The sequence below is a fragment of the Tursiops truncatus genome, chromosome 15, assembly GCF_011762595.2.
Source record: "Tursiops truncatus isolate mTurTru1 chromosome 15, mTurTru1.mat.Y, whole genome shotgun sequence".
NCBI classification, from domain to species: Eukaryota; Metazoa; Chordata; class Mammalia; order Artiodactyla; family Delphinidae; genus Tursiops; species Tursiops truncatus.
This window is the reverse complement of record NC_047048.1, coordinates 22,148,203-22,164,894: the sequence shown is the minus strand read 5'-3', so window position 1 is coordinate 22,164,894 and position 16,692 is coordinate 22,148,203. Positions and strand designations below refer to the sequence as shown.

At 40.2% G+C, this 16,692-nt stretch overlaps 1 protein-coding gene across 3 annotated transcripts in view; it reads right to left on the bottom strand.

The window, feature by feature from the left end:
* LOC117308104 (acyl-coenzyme A synthetase ACSM1, mitochondrial) overlaps positions 1 to 16,692 on the bottom strand; it is a 41,422-nt gene extending 24,730 nt beyond the window's left edge. The window contains exons 1-3 of one of the 3 annotated variants that reach the window (XM_073792248.1): positions 14,086 to 16,692; positions 10,582 to 13,645; positions 679 to 889 (exon numbers count right to left, since the gene is read on the bottom strand). In XM_073792248.1, coding sequence (XP_073648349.1) covers positions 679 to 889; positions 10,582 to 10,773 — 403 coding nt within the window. In that variant the 5' untranslated portion in view covers positions 10,774 to 13,645; positions 14,086 to 16,692. Of the gene's footprint in view, positions 1 to 678; positions 890 to 10,581; positions 14,057 to 14,085 lie in introns of those variants that run through there. The other 2 variants (XM_033839887.2, XM_033839888.2) reach the window with 2 other exon arrangements.

The following is a 16,692-nucleotide window of genomic DNA, read 5'->3' as shown; positions in this document are numbered from 1 at the left end:
GCAAAACAACTGGCTTAGACGCTTCAAAATTGTCAGCATCATGTAGACAGTGTAGAATGTAGAGAAACATTCTAGATTAAAGGAGATGGGGGAGATATAACAACTATGTGCAATGCATTAGATTTTTGATTTAAACCAAATAAATGCTATAAAGGACATTATTGGGACAATCGAGGAATTTTGACGATGGATGTATATCGGGTAACTCTATTGCATCAGTGTTAAACTTCTTGTGTGATAACTCTACTGTGGTCATGTGAAGGAAATGTCTTGGATCTTAGCAGATGCATGCTGCAGTGTTTATCTGGTGTTTATGGGTGTCACAGTGTCTGCAACTGATTCTTAAATGACTCACTGGGAGAGAGGGCTCGAATATGGGAAAACGTTAACAATTGATGAATCTTATAAAGAAGCAAGAATGTCTGAGACCGTGTAAGAGAAAGTGTGTCTGTGTGTGTGTGAGAGAGAGAGAGAGAGAGAGAGCGAGAATTATGACATTGTGTTTGAGAGGGTGTGAGTATAAGGGAGAGAGTGGATGAGAAGGAGTAAAATAATATTTGAGTGAGTCTGAGAAAAAGAAAGACTGTGAAGAAGAAAAATTGGGGGGAAGAGAAAGCACCTAATATTTCAGGACAATCTGGCTCTAGGTGAGCCCAAAGGTCTGCTTGGGTCACTGACCTGTTCGGATGCAGGCCACGATCACCAGCCACCACTCAGGCACTCGAGGCAGAATCAAGGCTAGATGGTCTCCCTCCTGGAGGCCACAGGTCTGTGTGAAGACGTTGGCTGCACGACGGGTTAGGTCTGTCATCTCTCTGAAACTCCACTTCACTTCATCCCCTTGATTATTCACCCACCACAGGGCTGGGTTTGGACCTCTCTTGCCTTCCTGGTTAGGATCATATGCTACATGTTATTTCCTGATTCAAAGGAAAGGGGCACTAATGTGGCCAATCCACTACCACAGTCACATTCCGCTGTGAGTGTAGCTCAAGGTCTGAGATCCCATTTTAAAGCATTTATAGCGCCAAGAGAAGTTGGGGGGAGGTGTGATCCAGCCAACGTCTTCGGGTCTGCTGTAACCCCCTCGTCTTAAGTCACATAAAACCATGAAGAGCCTTCATGTTACTTATTGAAGACTTACAATTTTATTCCCCATGTGTCTGCCTTAGTTCCACATGGACAGTAGGTTACTCTCTGTGCCTCAGTTTTCTCACCTATGAAAAGGGTATAATAATACTACCTAGAATGTAGTAAAGTTCAAATTAATTATTTTAAAAGGTCAAGTGTGTATAACAGTGTCTGGCATATAGTAGGTGCTCAATAAAATTACTGTTATTATTATTACAACAAAATAAAAGAGGATAATTTAATTCCTGAATATTTGAGGAAATTATTTTTTAAATTAAGGTACCTCTAGAGGTGCAAGAAGTCAGTCCTGGAAGCTCCAGGGCCTTTTTCCCTCACAAAAACATCAAGTAAACAACAATAGACTAAGATGGCTTTGTAGGAATTTAGAAAAGAGTCACAAATCCACAGCAACCAACAAATGCCCAAACAATAAAAAGTCATAACCAAAATGGTAAGAAATTTTGTGGTGATTTTGCTTATTCTTGCACCACCCGCTCTCTGATGTGGTACAGTGTAGTCAGAGGAAGCCACCCAATTCCCAGCCCCTCCCCTGGGATAGATGAAAAAGATTGAAACTTGTGTGCAACGTTCTAGCTTGTCTGGAGGCGGCCTTAGGCACTGGTTTCTGTCTTGACTGACTTGGAGGCACTGGTTTCTGTCTTGACTGACTTGGAGCTCAGGCACTGGTTTCTGTCTTGACTGACTTGGAGCTCAGATGGGTATGATGGCATATTGGAGGTATCTGAAAACAGTGGCAAATGTCACAGTGTGTGGAAACTGTAGACCTGTGGTTACCTAGGGATTAGAGACTACAGACAAAGAAAGAATAGAACATTTAAGTCCCCCAGAGAAACAGACTTTTAAGAAAGTTAAAATGTTAAAGAGCAGCGAAAACTAGAAAAAAAAAAACACACATGGACAGGACCAGGAAAGACACATGCCAGACAAGACCTTAAGTTTTCGTACTGAGCAGATTATTGAAGGTCTTTCCCTGCTTGGAGCCAGGCTGCAAAGACTGAGAGAGGAAGCTATTTCTTTTAAATATGCAATTTTTAACAACAGATCACAAGGTCTACAAAGAAAAAGAGAAGCAGCCTATTCAAAGTAACAACTTGAATCTCCAGGAACTGACCCTAAAGAGACATAGGCTGCAGTTACTAGAAAAGGTTTTTAAATGACTGTCTTAAATACACTGAAAAAGCTAAAGGAAAACACAAAGAACTAAAGCAAATCAGGAAAATAATATATGCACAAAATGAGAATATCAACAAAGAGATACAAATTATAAAAAGAACCAAACAGAAATTTTGGAGCTGAGAAATATAATAACTGAATTGAAAACTTCACAAAGGGACTCAACAGCAGACTTCAGTAGGCAGAAGAAAGAATCAGTACACTTGAAGACAAGTCATCTAAAATTAATGAGTCAGAAGAACAAAAAGAAAAATACAAGAAGAAAAATGAACAGAGCCTAAGAAACTTATGGGCCACAATCAAATAGACCAATATACACATTATGGGACTATCAGAAGGAGAAAAAAGAGAGAAAATGGAGCATAGAACTTATCTGAAGTAATAATGGCTAAAAACTTCTCAAATTTGAGGAAAGGCATGGAGAGACAAATACAAGAGGCTCAATGAATTCCAAGTAGGAAAACCCAGACACCCACAGAGAGACATTACAATCAAACTACAGGTGACAAAGACAAAGAGAGCATCTTAAAAGCAGCAAGAGAAAAGTGACTCATCAGGTGAAATTCTCAATAAGATTACCAGTGGATTGAAGACCAGAAGGCAGTGAGATTATATATTTAAAGTGATAAAGAAAAAAAAACTGTCAACCAAAAATTCTATATCTAGCAAAATTGTCCGTCAAAAATGAGGGAGAAAAAAAAAAAAAAATGAGGGAGAATATGTATGGCTGAGTTGCTTCACTGTGCACATGAAACTATCACAACATTGTTAATCAGCTATACTCCAATATAAATTAAATAGTTTTTTAAAAATGAGGGAGAAATTAGGACATTCTCAGATTAAAAAAAAAACAACACTGAGGGAGTTCATTATCCTTAGACTTTCCCTACAAGAAATGCTAAAAGGAGTTAAGGTGAAATGAAAGGACATTAGAGAGTAACTTAAATATAAAAGTATAAAGTTCTTTAATAAAGATAGATACAAAGACAAATATAAAAACAGTATTGTTATAATTTTGGTTCATAACTTCACTTTTTATTCTTTCACTGTATGGAAACCACAAAAGCATAAAAAATAATTATAAATCTATGTTAATGGGTAGACAATATGTAAAGATATAGTTTGTGAAATCAATAACATAATATAGGAAGGTGCAAGGCAACTGGAAAACAGTAGGGTTTTGTATGTGAATGAAGTTATGTTGTTATTAGTTTCAAATGAAGTGTTATAATTTGGAATGTTATATGTAATCCCCACGGTAATCACAAAGAAATTATCTACAGAATATTCCCAAAAGGAAACGAAAAGAAAATCAAAACATTTCACTACAAAAAATCAACTAAATACAGAGGAAGGCAGTAAGGGATGAACTGAGGGACACAAAAGCTGTGACATCAAGGAATCAATTAACAATATGACAATAGTCAGTCATCCTTATCAGTAATTACTTTTTTTTTTTTTTTTTTGCCGTACGCGGGCCTCTCACTGTTGTGGCCTCTCCCGTTGCGGAGCACAGGCTCTGGATGTGCAGGCTCAGCGGCCATGGCTCACGGGCCTAACCGCTCTGTGGCATGTGGGATCTTCCCGGACCAGGGCACGAACCCGTGTCCCCTGCATCGGCAGGCGCACTCTCAACCACTGTGCCACCAGGGAAGCCCAGTAATTACTTTAAATGTAAGTGAATGAAATTCCCCAATCAAAAGAACTAGATTGGTAAAATGGATAAAAAACTCAGAATTCAACTATATGCTGTCGACAGAATTGTTACTTCCATGTGATGGAATGTGATAAAACCAATCAAAAAACTTTCAGAATATTTTTGCAATAAAAATCTTATAATACAACATCAATTTAGAAAAGGAAAACCACATTTACATTAAATCCAAACTTATATAATAGTATCCATTCATTCATTCAATATATATTTGCCAAGTTCTCATTATTTCTTAGGTACTGTTCTTAGACCAAAAGGATACAATGGTGAACAAGACATATATACACATGTATGTAAACAGTTTTAAATGTTTATGGACAATTTTCATTTTCTTGTTTAAATCAAGTCTTTTATTTTCCCCAAGTAAAACGATTTTTTAAAGTTTTTTTAATTCCCCAAACAAAGCATGTTCAGAGTAAAAGTTCACGCAAGGCACAATCTTACTAACAGAAAAATTTCTTATGAACAGAAAAATTTCTTCAAATTTCTCAACACATTGTCACTTCCTGAAGGTCAACACTGATAACTGTTTGGTGTATAATCTTCCAGAAATTATTTCCCTCATATGTGCAAACATGATCGTACCATCTTTGCCTCATATGATTGGAACAAAAGAGTGTGTCTCACCTGAGATAAGAATTATATACATATATACATACATACACACACACAGATATATGTATATACATATAGTCATATCTATGGAAAAATCAGTGCTATGAAAAAAATTATTCTCCAACAGATTAAGGAATGTTAGCAAGTATAAATGACTAGTTGTGCACTGTCTATATAAGGGGAACAGATTATATAATTTCTGTATGAGTTTACAAAATGATAGAAAGTTTGGCGTATCAAGGTGAAAACAATTGTTTTAATTCAGATAAAAGTTTAGACTCTTAACTCTTGCAACTTGAAGAAGATATTGCTTAAGGATTTACGGTTTGGGGGGCTCAGAATTAATCTGATAATGTGATATTAAGATTAGCATGTTTTCAAGAAGATAAAACACAACCTTTAAACTGGATATGAGATTTACAGTTTTATGCAGTGAAGTCTGAAGCCAATGGAAATTGAGAAATAGATCTAAAAAATAAAACACTAAGTCAGCAATAAAAAGGAATGAAGAAGTAATACACAAGACAGTATGAATGAATCTCAAAAACATGCTGAGTAAAAGAAACCAGACACAAAAGACTGCATCTTATATTATTCCATTTCTGTGAAACACTAGGAAAGAGAAATATAAGGGCTAGTGACAGCAAATTAGTGTCTACCTGGGGCTCAGGGTGGGGATGGGGAGGTATTGACTAGGAAAGGACAAAAGGAAATTTTTAAGGTGGTAGAAATGTTCTAAAACTTATTAAACTTTCACATAAAATGTGTGAATTGTATTCTAGGTAAATTATAGATCAAAACAGTTGATTTAAATAAACAAAAACCTACATAGCTACTCCTTGTTAATCTCTAACTAAAACATACTTCAAAGAAGGAAAACGGGAAAGTAGATCAATTAATCATGTGATTGATGAATGAGATGATTCTTTTTGAATGTTAAAACACATAAGAATTTATTGCCTATAGAAAGGACTTGCTTCATTTTTAATTAAAATGAAATACAAGTAGAATTTCTATAATTTCTGTAAATTAATGATAGAATATGATAGATTTCATAGAATTTAAATCCTAATTGACATAGATAAAACACTTTCCCCAACAATGATATAACTCACATTCTCTTCCATTGTATTTGGAATGTTTACTAACCTCCAGAAATTTCAAAAGTCAGAGTATACTTTTTGACCACAATAGAATTAAGCTAGAAATCATTAACAAGAAGACAATGAGAAACCCACCTCAACTATCAGGAAACTCACCGATACATTTCTATGTAATCTATGGGCCAGAGAAGAATCAAAAGGCAAATAAAAAATATTTAGAACAGAATGGTAATAAAATATGACATATCAAAATTTGTATAATGTACCTAAGAGGAGTGCTTAGTGGGAAATTTATACTTTTAATACAGATATTGGAAAAGAAGGAAGGCTTAAAAGTATGGACATAAACTTCCATCTCAAGAAGCTGAAAAAAGAATAGCAAATTAAGTCAAAGGAATGTACAAGGAAAGAAATAAGAAAGATAACAGTAGGCATCAATGGAATGGAGAGCAAATACACAAGAGAGAATATCAGTAAAACCTAAACTGGTTTTGAAAAGATTTATAAAATTGGTAAACTCTTAGGAAGACTTATCAAGAAAAAAAAAAGAGAATAACATATTAAAAACATCAAGAATAAAAAGTATACATTATTACAAATCTTACAGACATTAAAATAGCAATAATAAAAATATTAATAACTTTATGTCAAAAAATAACTTTATGACATTTTGAATGAAATGAACAAATTGCTAAAGAAATTTAACTTTCCAAAGTTGATGAATAGAAATCTTAATAACCTATTAAAAAAAATTAAATCCTTTACTAAAAGCTTTTCTGCAATGAAAACCCCAGATTTTATGTCTAAATATTTTGATATGCATGCTAGTGTGCTGAGTTTGACCTGAAAAACTGCTGGTTTTTATTTTTTTAGGAAAACAGTGATAATTATACTTTAATTATATCTCAATAAAACAATAACAAAAAAATAGTGATAACTTTTAAATTCTTTATTAAAGCTCTTAGAAGAGCACCTGGTACATAGTAAATGTTTGTTGAATATGTACTGAATGAATAAATAAAAAACAACAACTCTGGAATGTAAATAAGGAATTTCAGGGTTAAATTAAATCTAAAGATGACCCCAATCACCAGTGGGCCAACCCCAGCTCCAGGTGCCCCAACCCCATGGCCGGCTATCCCAGGATCCAGCTTCACCCATCAGAGGGCCAAGATCAGCCCTGGAACATCCCAGGCCACATGGCCAGCCACATCAGGGACCATCCCTGGCTACAGGCTGGCAACCACTACGTGAGACAGGAAATGTCTGCCAACCAGTCTGGGGGCCAGCCTTGACTACCAGTGCACCCACGGTAGTTGGCCATGCCACAACAGAAGGGCCCACATAGCCCACAGAGGGGGGGACCCTAGAGCATATAACCCTAGAGCATATAACACCGGTGACCAGAGGGGAGTGTGCTGCTGGGTCCATAGGACATCTCCTACATTAGGCCACTTCTCCAAGATCAGGAACCACTTATGTAAGAATGTTAAAAGGCAAAGAAATAAAATCATCTATACCCACAATAAGTAGTTAATGGATATGCAAAAGAAAAATATGTAAAATATGTCATCAAAAACAACAAACATGGGGAGGAACAGTAAAAATGTAGGGTGGTTAGAATGCATTTGACCTTAGGAGATCATCAACTTAAAAAAAAAACTAATATATGTATGTCATGACAACCCCAAACCAAAAACCTATAATAGGTGCACACACAGACGAGTGAAAGAAATTCAAGCATAATACTAAACATGGTCATCAAATCACAAGGGACGAGAGGAAAAAAAGAAGAACAAAACAGGAACTACCAAAACAACCAGAAAACAGCAAAATGGCAATAAGTACATACCTAGCAATAATTACCTTAAATATAAATGGATTAGTATTCCAATCAAAAGACATAGAGTAGCTAAATGTATATAAAAAAAAAAGACCCATTATATCCTGTGAAGAGGCTCACTTCGGATCTAAAGTCATACACAGACTGAAAAAGTGAGGGGATGGAAAAAGTATTCCATATAAATGGAAGTGAAAAAAAAAAAAAGAAGCTGGTGTGCCAATACACATATCAGACAAAATAGACTTTAAAACAAAGAGCGGGGCTTCCCTGGTGGCACAGTGGTTAAGAATCCACCTGCCAATGCAGGGGACATGGGTTCAAGCCCTGGTCCTAGAAGATCCCGCACGCTGCAGAGCAACGAAGCCTGGGCACCACAACTACTGAGCCTGCACTCTGCAGCCCACAAGCCACACCTACTGAAGTCTGTGCTCTTAGAGCCCATGCTCCACAACAAGAGAGGACACTGCAATGAGAAGCTCGCATACCACAACAAAGAGTAACCCCCATTCGCCACAACTAGGGAAAGCCTGCGCGCAGCAAAAAAGACCGAACACAGCCAAAAATAAATAAATAAAATAAATTTTAAAAAATAGAAATAAAATAATAAAACAAAGAGCATAACGGGAGACAAAGAAGGACATTTCATAATAATAAAGGAATCAATCCAACAAGATATAACAATTGTAAATATATAGGCAGCCAACATAAGAGCACCTAATGCATAAAGCAAATACAGTTGACCCTTGAACAACACAGGTTTGAACTGTGTGGGTTCTGTTGCATTTCTATACACAAACAATTAACTATCACAAAGAAAAATTAAGAAAACAATCCCATTTACAATTGCATCAAAAAGAATAAAAGACCTAGGAATATTTCTAACCGAAGAGGTAAAAAACTTGTATCCTGAAAACACATGTAAGGTACTCATTAAATCCTAACTGAATGAATGAATGCAGTATCAAAGAGACAGAATGAATGATTTTGGACATGAACGTGACCTCTCATGAATAGATTTGGGAGGCTGCTCCATGAATCAGTTGGAGTGTAGTATCCTTGGAGCCTAGAGTAATATAGGGTTTAATTCCCAAGGATAGTCAGGGGTTATAAATTGGTGGCCTGAATGAGTGACTATATTCCACCCCTGGACGTATGTTGCCTGGATTATGCTAAAAAAAAAGTTACATTAAAATGTTGGATTTCTAACTTAACATTTTTAAAAAGTAAAATGTGTTGGAAATTGAGTCAAAATCAATTCTATTTGTTATGGTTTGGGTTGTGTTGTTGATTAGGCTACGGATCAGTTTCTGAATGACGCTTGTTAAGTTGTAAGGGGAGGCCCAGAAAGCCAGAGTGGACTATGGTGGCGTGCCCTCTAGAAGGTCTTCCATGGGAGCAACATCAATCCATACAGTGCTCATACGGCAAGTTTCAAAATTAATGTATCCCACAAAGGGGTACTGAGGGATTGCTAGGTGTCAGACACCATACGTCACTGGAGAGACACTGATCACGATCAAGGCAATTGGAAAAGTGGAAACAGACAGATCAGAACTGTTGTGAGAATGAATGTAAATGGGGTGGAGATGCTGGGGGTAGGAGAAGTTTGGAGATATGGAGGAACTGACAATGACCCAACAAAGGCGCGGCATTCCATGGGCAAATATTTACATGGTGATAATCTCCAGGGGTTGATGTGTGAACTAATAAGGACTTTATGAAGACAAATACAGAAAAAAAAATGATGGCCTCTCCAGGCATTTCTCATGATTCAAAAGGTCTAACCTGAGTTTTGGTCTGGGCAGTGATGAAAGTCAGTTTGTAGTCTGAAGGCAGAGCTGTTTGGACATCATCAGATTGTGAGACCAGGTTAAACAGTGGATTATAGAATCAGACAGCCTGGACCCAAGTCCTGCTCCTTCACTTATTAGGTATGTGAATTCTGCAGGTTATTTGACCCCTTGGAACCTCAGTTTCCTCAACTGGAAAATGGGGATAATTAAAGTGTCCATCTAAACAGTATATTAAGTGCAAAGTACTTGACATGGCACATAAAAAAAAAGGCTCTCCATAACTGAGGGCTCTATTTTCCCTGGAGTTATTATGGAAATTCAGAAAAAGGAAAAAGATGGAGGTAGGAAAAAAGTCCCTATGAAAGGCATGTAAGCTTTGAATACTAACATATGAATGTATGTTCATGGGAAATTAAAACTACATCAACTCTCTGACTCCATCTCAGGTGAATTCTTTCTTCTGTACAAAGACAGTGTTCAGTGGGTTTTCACAATGTGGACATTACCAGCTGGGACCTAGTAGCTGGAACACCACCCACTGTCTACCCCAACTCCTAGTGTCACCACTGCTCCCCTCTTGGTCTGTCTCTTGGTAAAAGACAAACCAAGAACGTGCATTTTTCTGCAGAGACCACAGGGACAGGATTCTCTGGACACACCCTAAAGCCACACGCTCAAGTAGGTAGTTGATAGGGAAGACTCCAGATGTACTTGCCATCCTCATAGGAAGATAGATGACATGATTTTGTTACATGGTCAGATGTTCATGTGCACAGTCAGGTTGCCTGTACCCTCCCTCTCGGTGTAGGCTGAAGTCAAGCCCAAGTGTGATGAGATGAATTCTAGTTAGACTCACAGTTCCAGTAGTTGAAGGTGAGAATCCAGACCAACATCAACTTGCTGACTTGTGATTAGAACTTGACACTTGGTCACAGTTACCTGACTGTGTACCAGATACTTTCACCTGCTGTCTTGTTTCTTAAATGAGATTATCCCCATTTCACAGATAAAACCACTGGGGCTCAGAGAATTGAGGAAGTGTCCAGGCTGAGAACTGAAGCCCAAAACATAAGCTTTTCATGATACTTGTAGGCTTAGCCAGAAGCCATTCTTAGTTCTGTGCCCATCAACCTACTAGGAGCAAGAGGTCGATCCTGTTCTCACCCCCCAGCATGGGTGCCTCCTTACCTTCTCCATTTGAGTCCAGTAGTCCAGTACATCACTTGCAAAGTTAAATTCCTCAGGTGTATCACAGTCATTCCATCTTGGGGCTCCAGCTCCCGACAAAGACTGGCAGCGCAGGTACTGAGGGGCAGGGTAGAAGCCACAGCGGGATCTGTGGATGTCCCAGAGGACCCGGAACTTCATCAGCCATCGCATGGTGGAGCAGTCCTCAGGAAGCAGGCACAGAATTCTCAGGCCACCACCTGCCTTGAGAAGAGACGGCTAATACCTCGGTCATTAGAGCAGGAACTTCTTCCACAAAATGAAGGCACATTCCTGGTTAACTGCTAGAGTGATAACTTTGTTTCCACTCACTGGAATTTGGAAGGCACAACTTACTGATTTAGGTGGGGATTTCTCTTCCCAGATGAGGCCAAAAATGATGGGGAGGGGCTATAGCTACCAGATAAGGTTGGCACGTATTTCTGAGGGTCTCCTTCTCTTTTTGTACCCCCTGGGATGGCAGCCATGTGGTCATCCCCTTTCTGGTAGAAACTCATCATTTTGAAGGTCCTGTACCTCATGTTATCCTTGCTCTGGAGACCCCTCTTCCCACCGAGCCCAAATGTATGGTTCTCATGGAAACGAACATATTTTTAGATGATTCCACCCCCTGTTCAAAGTTGACTGGTCCAGAGCTGAGCAGTCATTTCCCATGATTTTTTAATCCAAACTGGGCTAATCATAATCCTTCTCCAAAATCTGTGTGTGTGCTTGTTACCAAAGGGTACATAAGGCAGTCTCGCCTTGGTGGAAGCCATGAAACGCACACTTTGGAAACTGTCGGTGGCTATAATTCCTGTCATGTGGAGATAACTGCTCTGCATGAGTGAAGAAAACAAGGAAGATTTCAGAGACATGGAAATAAGGGGCAGAGAGTATCTCAGAGGCATGCAAGTCTCTGGTTCAGAACTATTGTTCCTGAGGCCCGTCTGCATCTCTACCCCTGTCTTGGTAATATCCTGTCCTGAATTCTATGAGCCAACAGTTTTTCCTTCCTGAGATTGGGTTTCTGTCACTTGAGATTCTAAGAATATTGACAAATATGCACCAGCACACTCAGGACAGAGGAGGCTAATATCACAGCACCTTCCTTACTGGCCTAGGATCTGGGCTCGGGGTTTTCCCCAGGACAGCATTCCAGGTAGCTATTACCAATCCATCACTTGACCTGTGAAATAGAGTTTCTTTGCCACTCCAGATCCCAACAAATGCTTCTAACATGGGAGCAGAACGCTCATTTATTAGGATGCTTCTTGAAGTTTGACTGTGAAAATTGGCTTAAGCTAGAACTTCTGTTCTGTGAGAAGAAAGCCACTTCACAGATAGCTCTGAGGTTCAAGCACTTCATCACTGCAAACAATTAAGCCTCCTCCCCGTTTCAGCAATAAGATAATACTGTTTGACAATAGCCCCATAAAAGAGATCAATAAAACTTGACTCAATTTATTTTCAACCTGTTTAGACTCACAATAACCAAACCCCAATTAATTCTGATGCTGCCCTCGGAACCCTGCTACTGTCTGCAGAAAAGAGGACAGATATGGGAAAGCTTCATCCCTTAGAGTTTCCTTGTCTGTGTGGATCCTTAGACCACATGAACTGAAGTATGTCCCCTTCCTTTTTAGTGCCTGTCAATAAACAGTGCTGTCTTTTGTTCAGAGCACTTAAGGGAAGAAAGACCCTAAGATAACCAGCTGGCCCAGACGTTTGACCCTCATCCTTTGGAGGAAAAAATTTGAACTGCCAATATTTAAAATTTGGGAGATTTCATTTAAAATGTGAATTGCAGATTTTTCTTGAAAACACAGAAGGCCTGGCAACACTGGGCCTTTATTCCAACCTGGCACCAACTGGTTGGAGCTGAAAATTAAATGGAATGTTGTCCAATTCAGCAGGGTTTCCACTACTCCCTATGTTGTTACAGCTACTTGCTTCTGCCCTTACTGTACCCATCCAGCTCTTGTCGACATCTGAGCTTAAAACCCCCATTCCAGGCCAACATCCCAAGAGGGACAGGGATTTCCCCAAGGTTTCAAGGCAAGTTTAGTAGCAGAGCTAGTTTTAAAACCTGCTTTTCCTGCTATTTTTTCCAACACATAGCTCTCTCCACAGGCATGAGCTCATTGAGAGCAAGAAACCAGACTCAGTTGCTATTTTTATACACAGGTGTTTACATCACTGCAGGATCCACCTTAAAATACTCAAGGACAGTGCAAACAACCCCTTAATAAGTGGCTAAAAACCAAAACAACACCAAGAGAAATAATGAGGAAATTAATTAATCCTTTATTATGGGCTGACTTGTGTCCCCTCAAAATTCATATGTTGAAGTCCTAACCCTCAGTACCTCAGAATGTGACTGTATTTGGACATAGAATCTTTAAAGAGGTAATTAAGTTAAAACGAGGTCATTATATGGACCCTAATCCCATATGACTGGTACACAGTGCCTTGAAGAGTTCTTGCAACAGAGCTTTGATTTCACAAGCATTTGGACTGAAAAGCTGTTTATTTTATGAGGCACCATCCTTAGCGTGTTATAGGGGATCCTAGAGCTACAGAGCCAGGTTGGGCTCCACTGGGTACCAGCTGAGTGATCTTGACCACCATTCATGTCTCCAAACTTGAGAGCATCGTAGTAACACCCACTATCTGGCTTCCACAAGGATTAGCAAGATAGTCAATATAAATCACTTTGCCAGCACTGAGTCTGATACAGCATAAGGGCTCAGTAAATGTTGAGGTGCCTTCTAACTGCCAGCAAATTCTGAGGTCAGCCCCTTCCATGTTAAATATTAAAAAGATATATTTTTTTTTCTTCTTTTTTTTTTTTTTGCGGTATGCGGACCTCTCACTGCTGGGCCTCTCCCGTTGCAGAGCACAGGCTCCGGACGCGCAGGCTCAGAGGCCATGGCTCACGGGCCCAGCCGCTCCGCGGCATGTGGGATCTTCTCGGACCGGGGCACGAACCCGCGTCCCCTGCATCGGCAGGCGGACTCTCAACCACTGCGCCACCAGTGAAGCCCTAAAAAGATATTTTTTAATAAAAGGCATTCACCTTATATACTGTGAACGAACTTCTGCATAATGTAGTTTTCTTTCCAGTGTCTAACTTCTGGGTCTTTTTTACCCCTCTCGGTACCCTCCTCCCACAGCCCACCACATTCAGAGCTGTCTAACATTGAATCAATCACCCACGTGCTGGCCACGGTGCTAGGCATATCACATGTATATTCCCATTGAGCCCTCTCTCTCTCGATATCACCATCCTCATTTTGCAGTAAAGGAAAAGAAGTGTCAGAGAAGTTACAAGATATGCTCAAGGGCTGTAAGTGGCACTGCCAGAATTTGAAATTGGGTCTTCAGATTTTAAGTTCAGTATATACTTTACTGCCCTGTGGCAGATAAACACACACATATAAACACCCCCCCACCCAAAGAAGCTGTCATTCACCTCCATCTTACCTGGTACTGTCTAGGAAACACTGGGGTTAGGTCTTGGATGGGGACTTTGCGGGTTCAGTTCTCTCTGATCAGAAGTTCAGTTCTCTCTGTGCACACAACAGAACCTGGTTCCTGGCCACAGCTGGGGTGGAGAACTTGGCAGGAATTGAATGATTCAGAAGGGGGAGGAGATGCTCACGTATAACAGGTCAGAAAGCAATCACAAGCCCTCATGGAGAGAAAATCGGTTAGAAAAACTATATAACGTAATCTCCAGTTATGGTAGGGAGGCCTTGCAGTGTGAATGAACAGATACAGCCAAATGGAGCACTTTCACAAATTCTCTGTAGCTAACCTGCTCCCCTCTCCCAGTCCCAGGTCTCCAATGTTCTCGTTTCAATGACAGTCAGGTGGCAGCGTTGCCTAGTAGTTAAAGCCTGTGATCCGAGGCAGAGAGATTTGCGTTTAAGTGTTAGGTCTGCCGCTTACGCTCTCTTTGACTTTCGTGGACCTCCTTTTTCTACACTTCAGTTTCCTTATCTATGAGATGGGAGTGCTAATAGTGACACCTATTTCCTATGGTTGCTCTTTGTTGTTGTCATTGTTAGTATTAGATGAAATAATTCATGAAACGTACATAACACAGTGCTTGGCATAATCAATGTTGGCTGTTTTTACTAATGTGGGTTTCTAAGAGGAACAGTATGGTGTACTGGCAAGATGCAGGGTCTTTGGAATCCCAAGGTCTTGAGCTTAAGTGCTGGCACAGACACTTATAAGATGGCCCATGGCAAGCCATTTACCTCTTCTAACTTTTGTCTTCTCATCTGAAAAGTGGACGAGTGGATGGTTGTTAATAAGATTTGTCCCACGGGATCTCTGAAAGGTTTGCACAATGTAAAGTCTGCAGCGTGCCTGGCCCAGGCATGTAGACACTGGGTTGACATTGATGTTGCATTGGATAAGTCCAGATCGTCACAAGTAGTGGCTTGTACTGTTCGTTTTCTTCTAGAGCCATTTTGTGGAGTTGTAAGGGGATGGGGGATGTCTAGTATCCTGGTGCAACTTTCCCAGCACCTTTTGCCTCCCAACCTCCATTGAACCAGGGAGAAAAATACCTCTGTGCAAAGCCACCACCAAAGACTGCTGGAGACAGCTAGAACACCCCTGCTAGGGCTGAGGGGCAAGCCGGGCTTCTGAGGGGTGGGTCTTGCTCTTTCTGGCCGATGCATTCATGGTGAATCCTTGCTCAGGACAGACTCTTATTTTATGGAGAGGAGCAAGTAAGAAGGCAGGGCTGACTGACTGGCCATAGTGAGCTAAAGATTATGGAGTACAAAACACCCTGTTACTCAAGCAGAGGAGGCAGTCACTTTTGAGAAGAGAAAGGGGACAGGCGGAAAGTGCACAAGATGCCCTCTGGATCTCAGTAGATCTCCCGTGTGGAACTGTAATACCAGCATTGTGGTCAAGAAGACAGGCTCTGGGGCCGGGCAGCCTGGGTTTCAGTCTAGCTTTCATCCGTTACCAGCTCTGGGACACTGAGCGAGTTTATTATCCCTTCGTCCCTCAGAGACAGTAGAATTCTCTAAAGATTCCATGTGCACGTCTCTCTCATGTCCGAGCTTCTTCTATAGTGAGGGTGAGGCTATTGAATTCCACTTTTGGACAATGAACTGCAGGTGGAAGTGACACAAGTCACTTCTGGTCTAGGGCATTTAAGAGCTGGTATGAGTTCTCTATAATCTTCTCCTGACTCAACTGTCCTGGTAGCTGTGTGGGGAGATAGTAGCATCAAAATATGGCAGAGATCCTATCAGCCTAGTTCTGATAGACCCTAGTAGGGCCCTTTCTGCATTACACATTTCAGATATCACATTCTCTCATACCTTCTGCAGGGCTTGCTGGGACATCTGGGGACCTCGCAAACCCATTGTGGGACAGGCTCTATATCCAGCTCACAGCCCCAGGGGTCTCTGTTTCTCTTCTCCCAGGACCCTCTTCTTTTCAGAGTACCTGGGCCCTGAAGGGACGTGGACGCCCATGGGTGGGTAGAGAAGAATGACTGAAAAAAGTCATGACTCCATCAAAAAGCTGGATCTTAGAGTCTGAAAATATACCTGCTCTTCTGAGCAAATGCCCCTGCCCTGCTCACTCCTCCCCTCTCTCTCTCCTTTTGTAGGCAGACTGGCTCTTTTGGTGGACTGAAGTTTTAATTAAGGGTAGCTAAAATTAAACAGCAATGTTAATCAGCCCTTTCACTGCTCTCTTCTACCTTTCTGTTATCACATCCTGCCTTTTCTCAGTCTTCTTTCTCAATATTGAATATAGGATTCTCTTCCTCTTTATTAAAGTATTGTTGTTCTCCAACGACTCATGCACACCCAACAGTTTCTCTCATTCCATTTATTCCCTCTCTCTCTCTCTCTCAATAATTTCCTAACCACATTAAAATCTTTACTTCCCCCAGAGTTCAAACTTAAAAATCCAGCTGATTACTAAATATACACTAACCTCAGTATTTCATAGACAGCATAGATAAATTATCATGACCACAATTGAATTCTGTGTTCCTGCCTCCAAACTTATTCCTCTCAGAGTCTTACAACCATCTCTCCCAGTTTACTT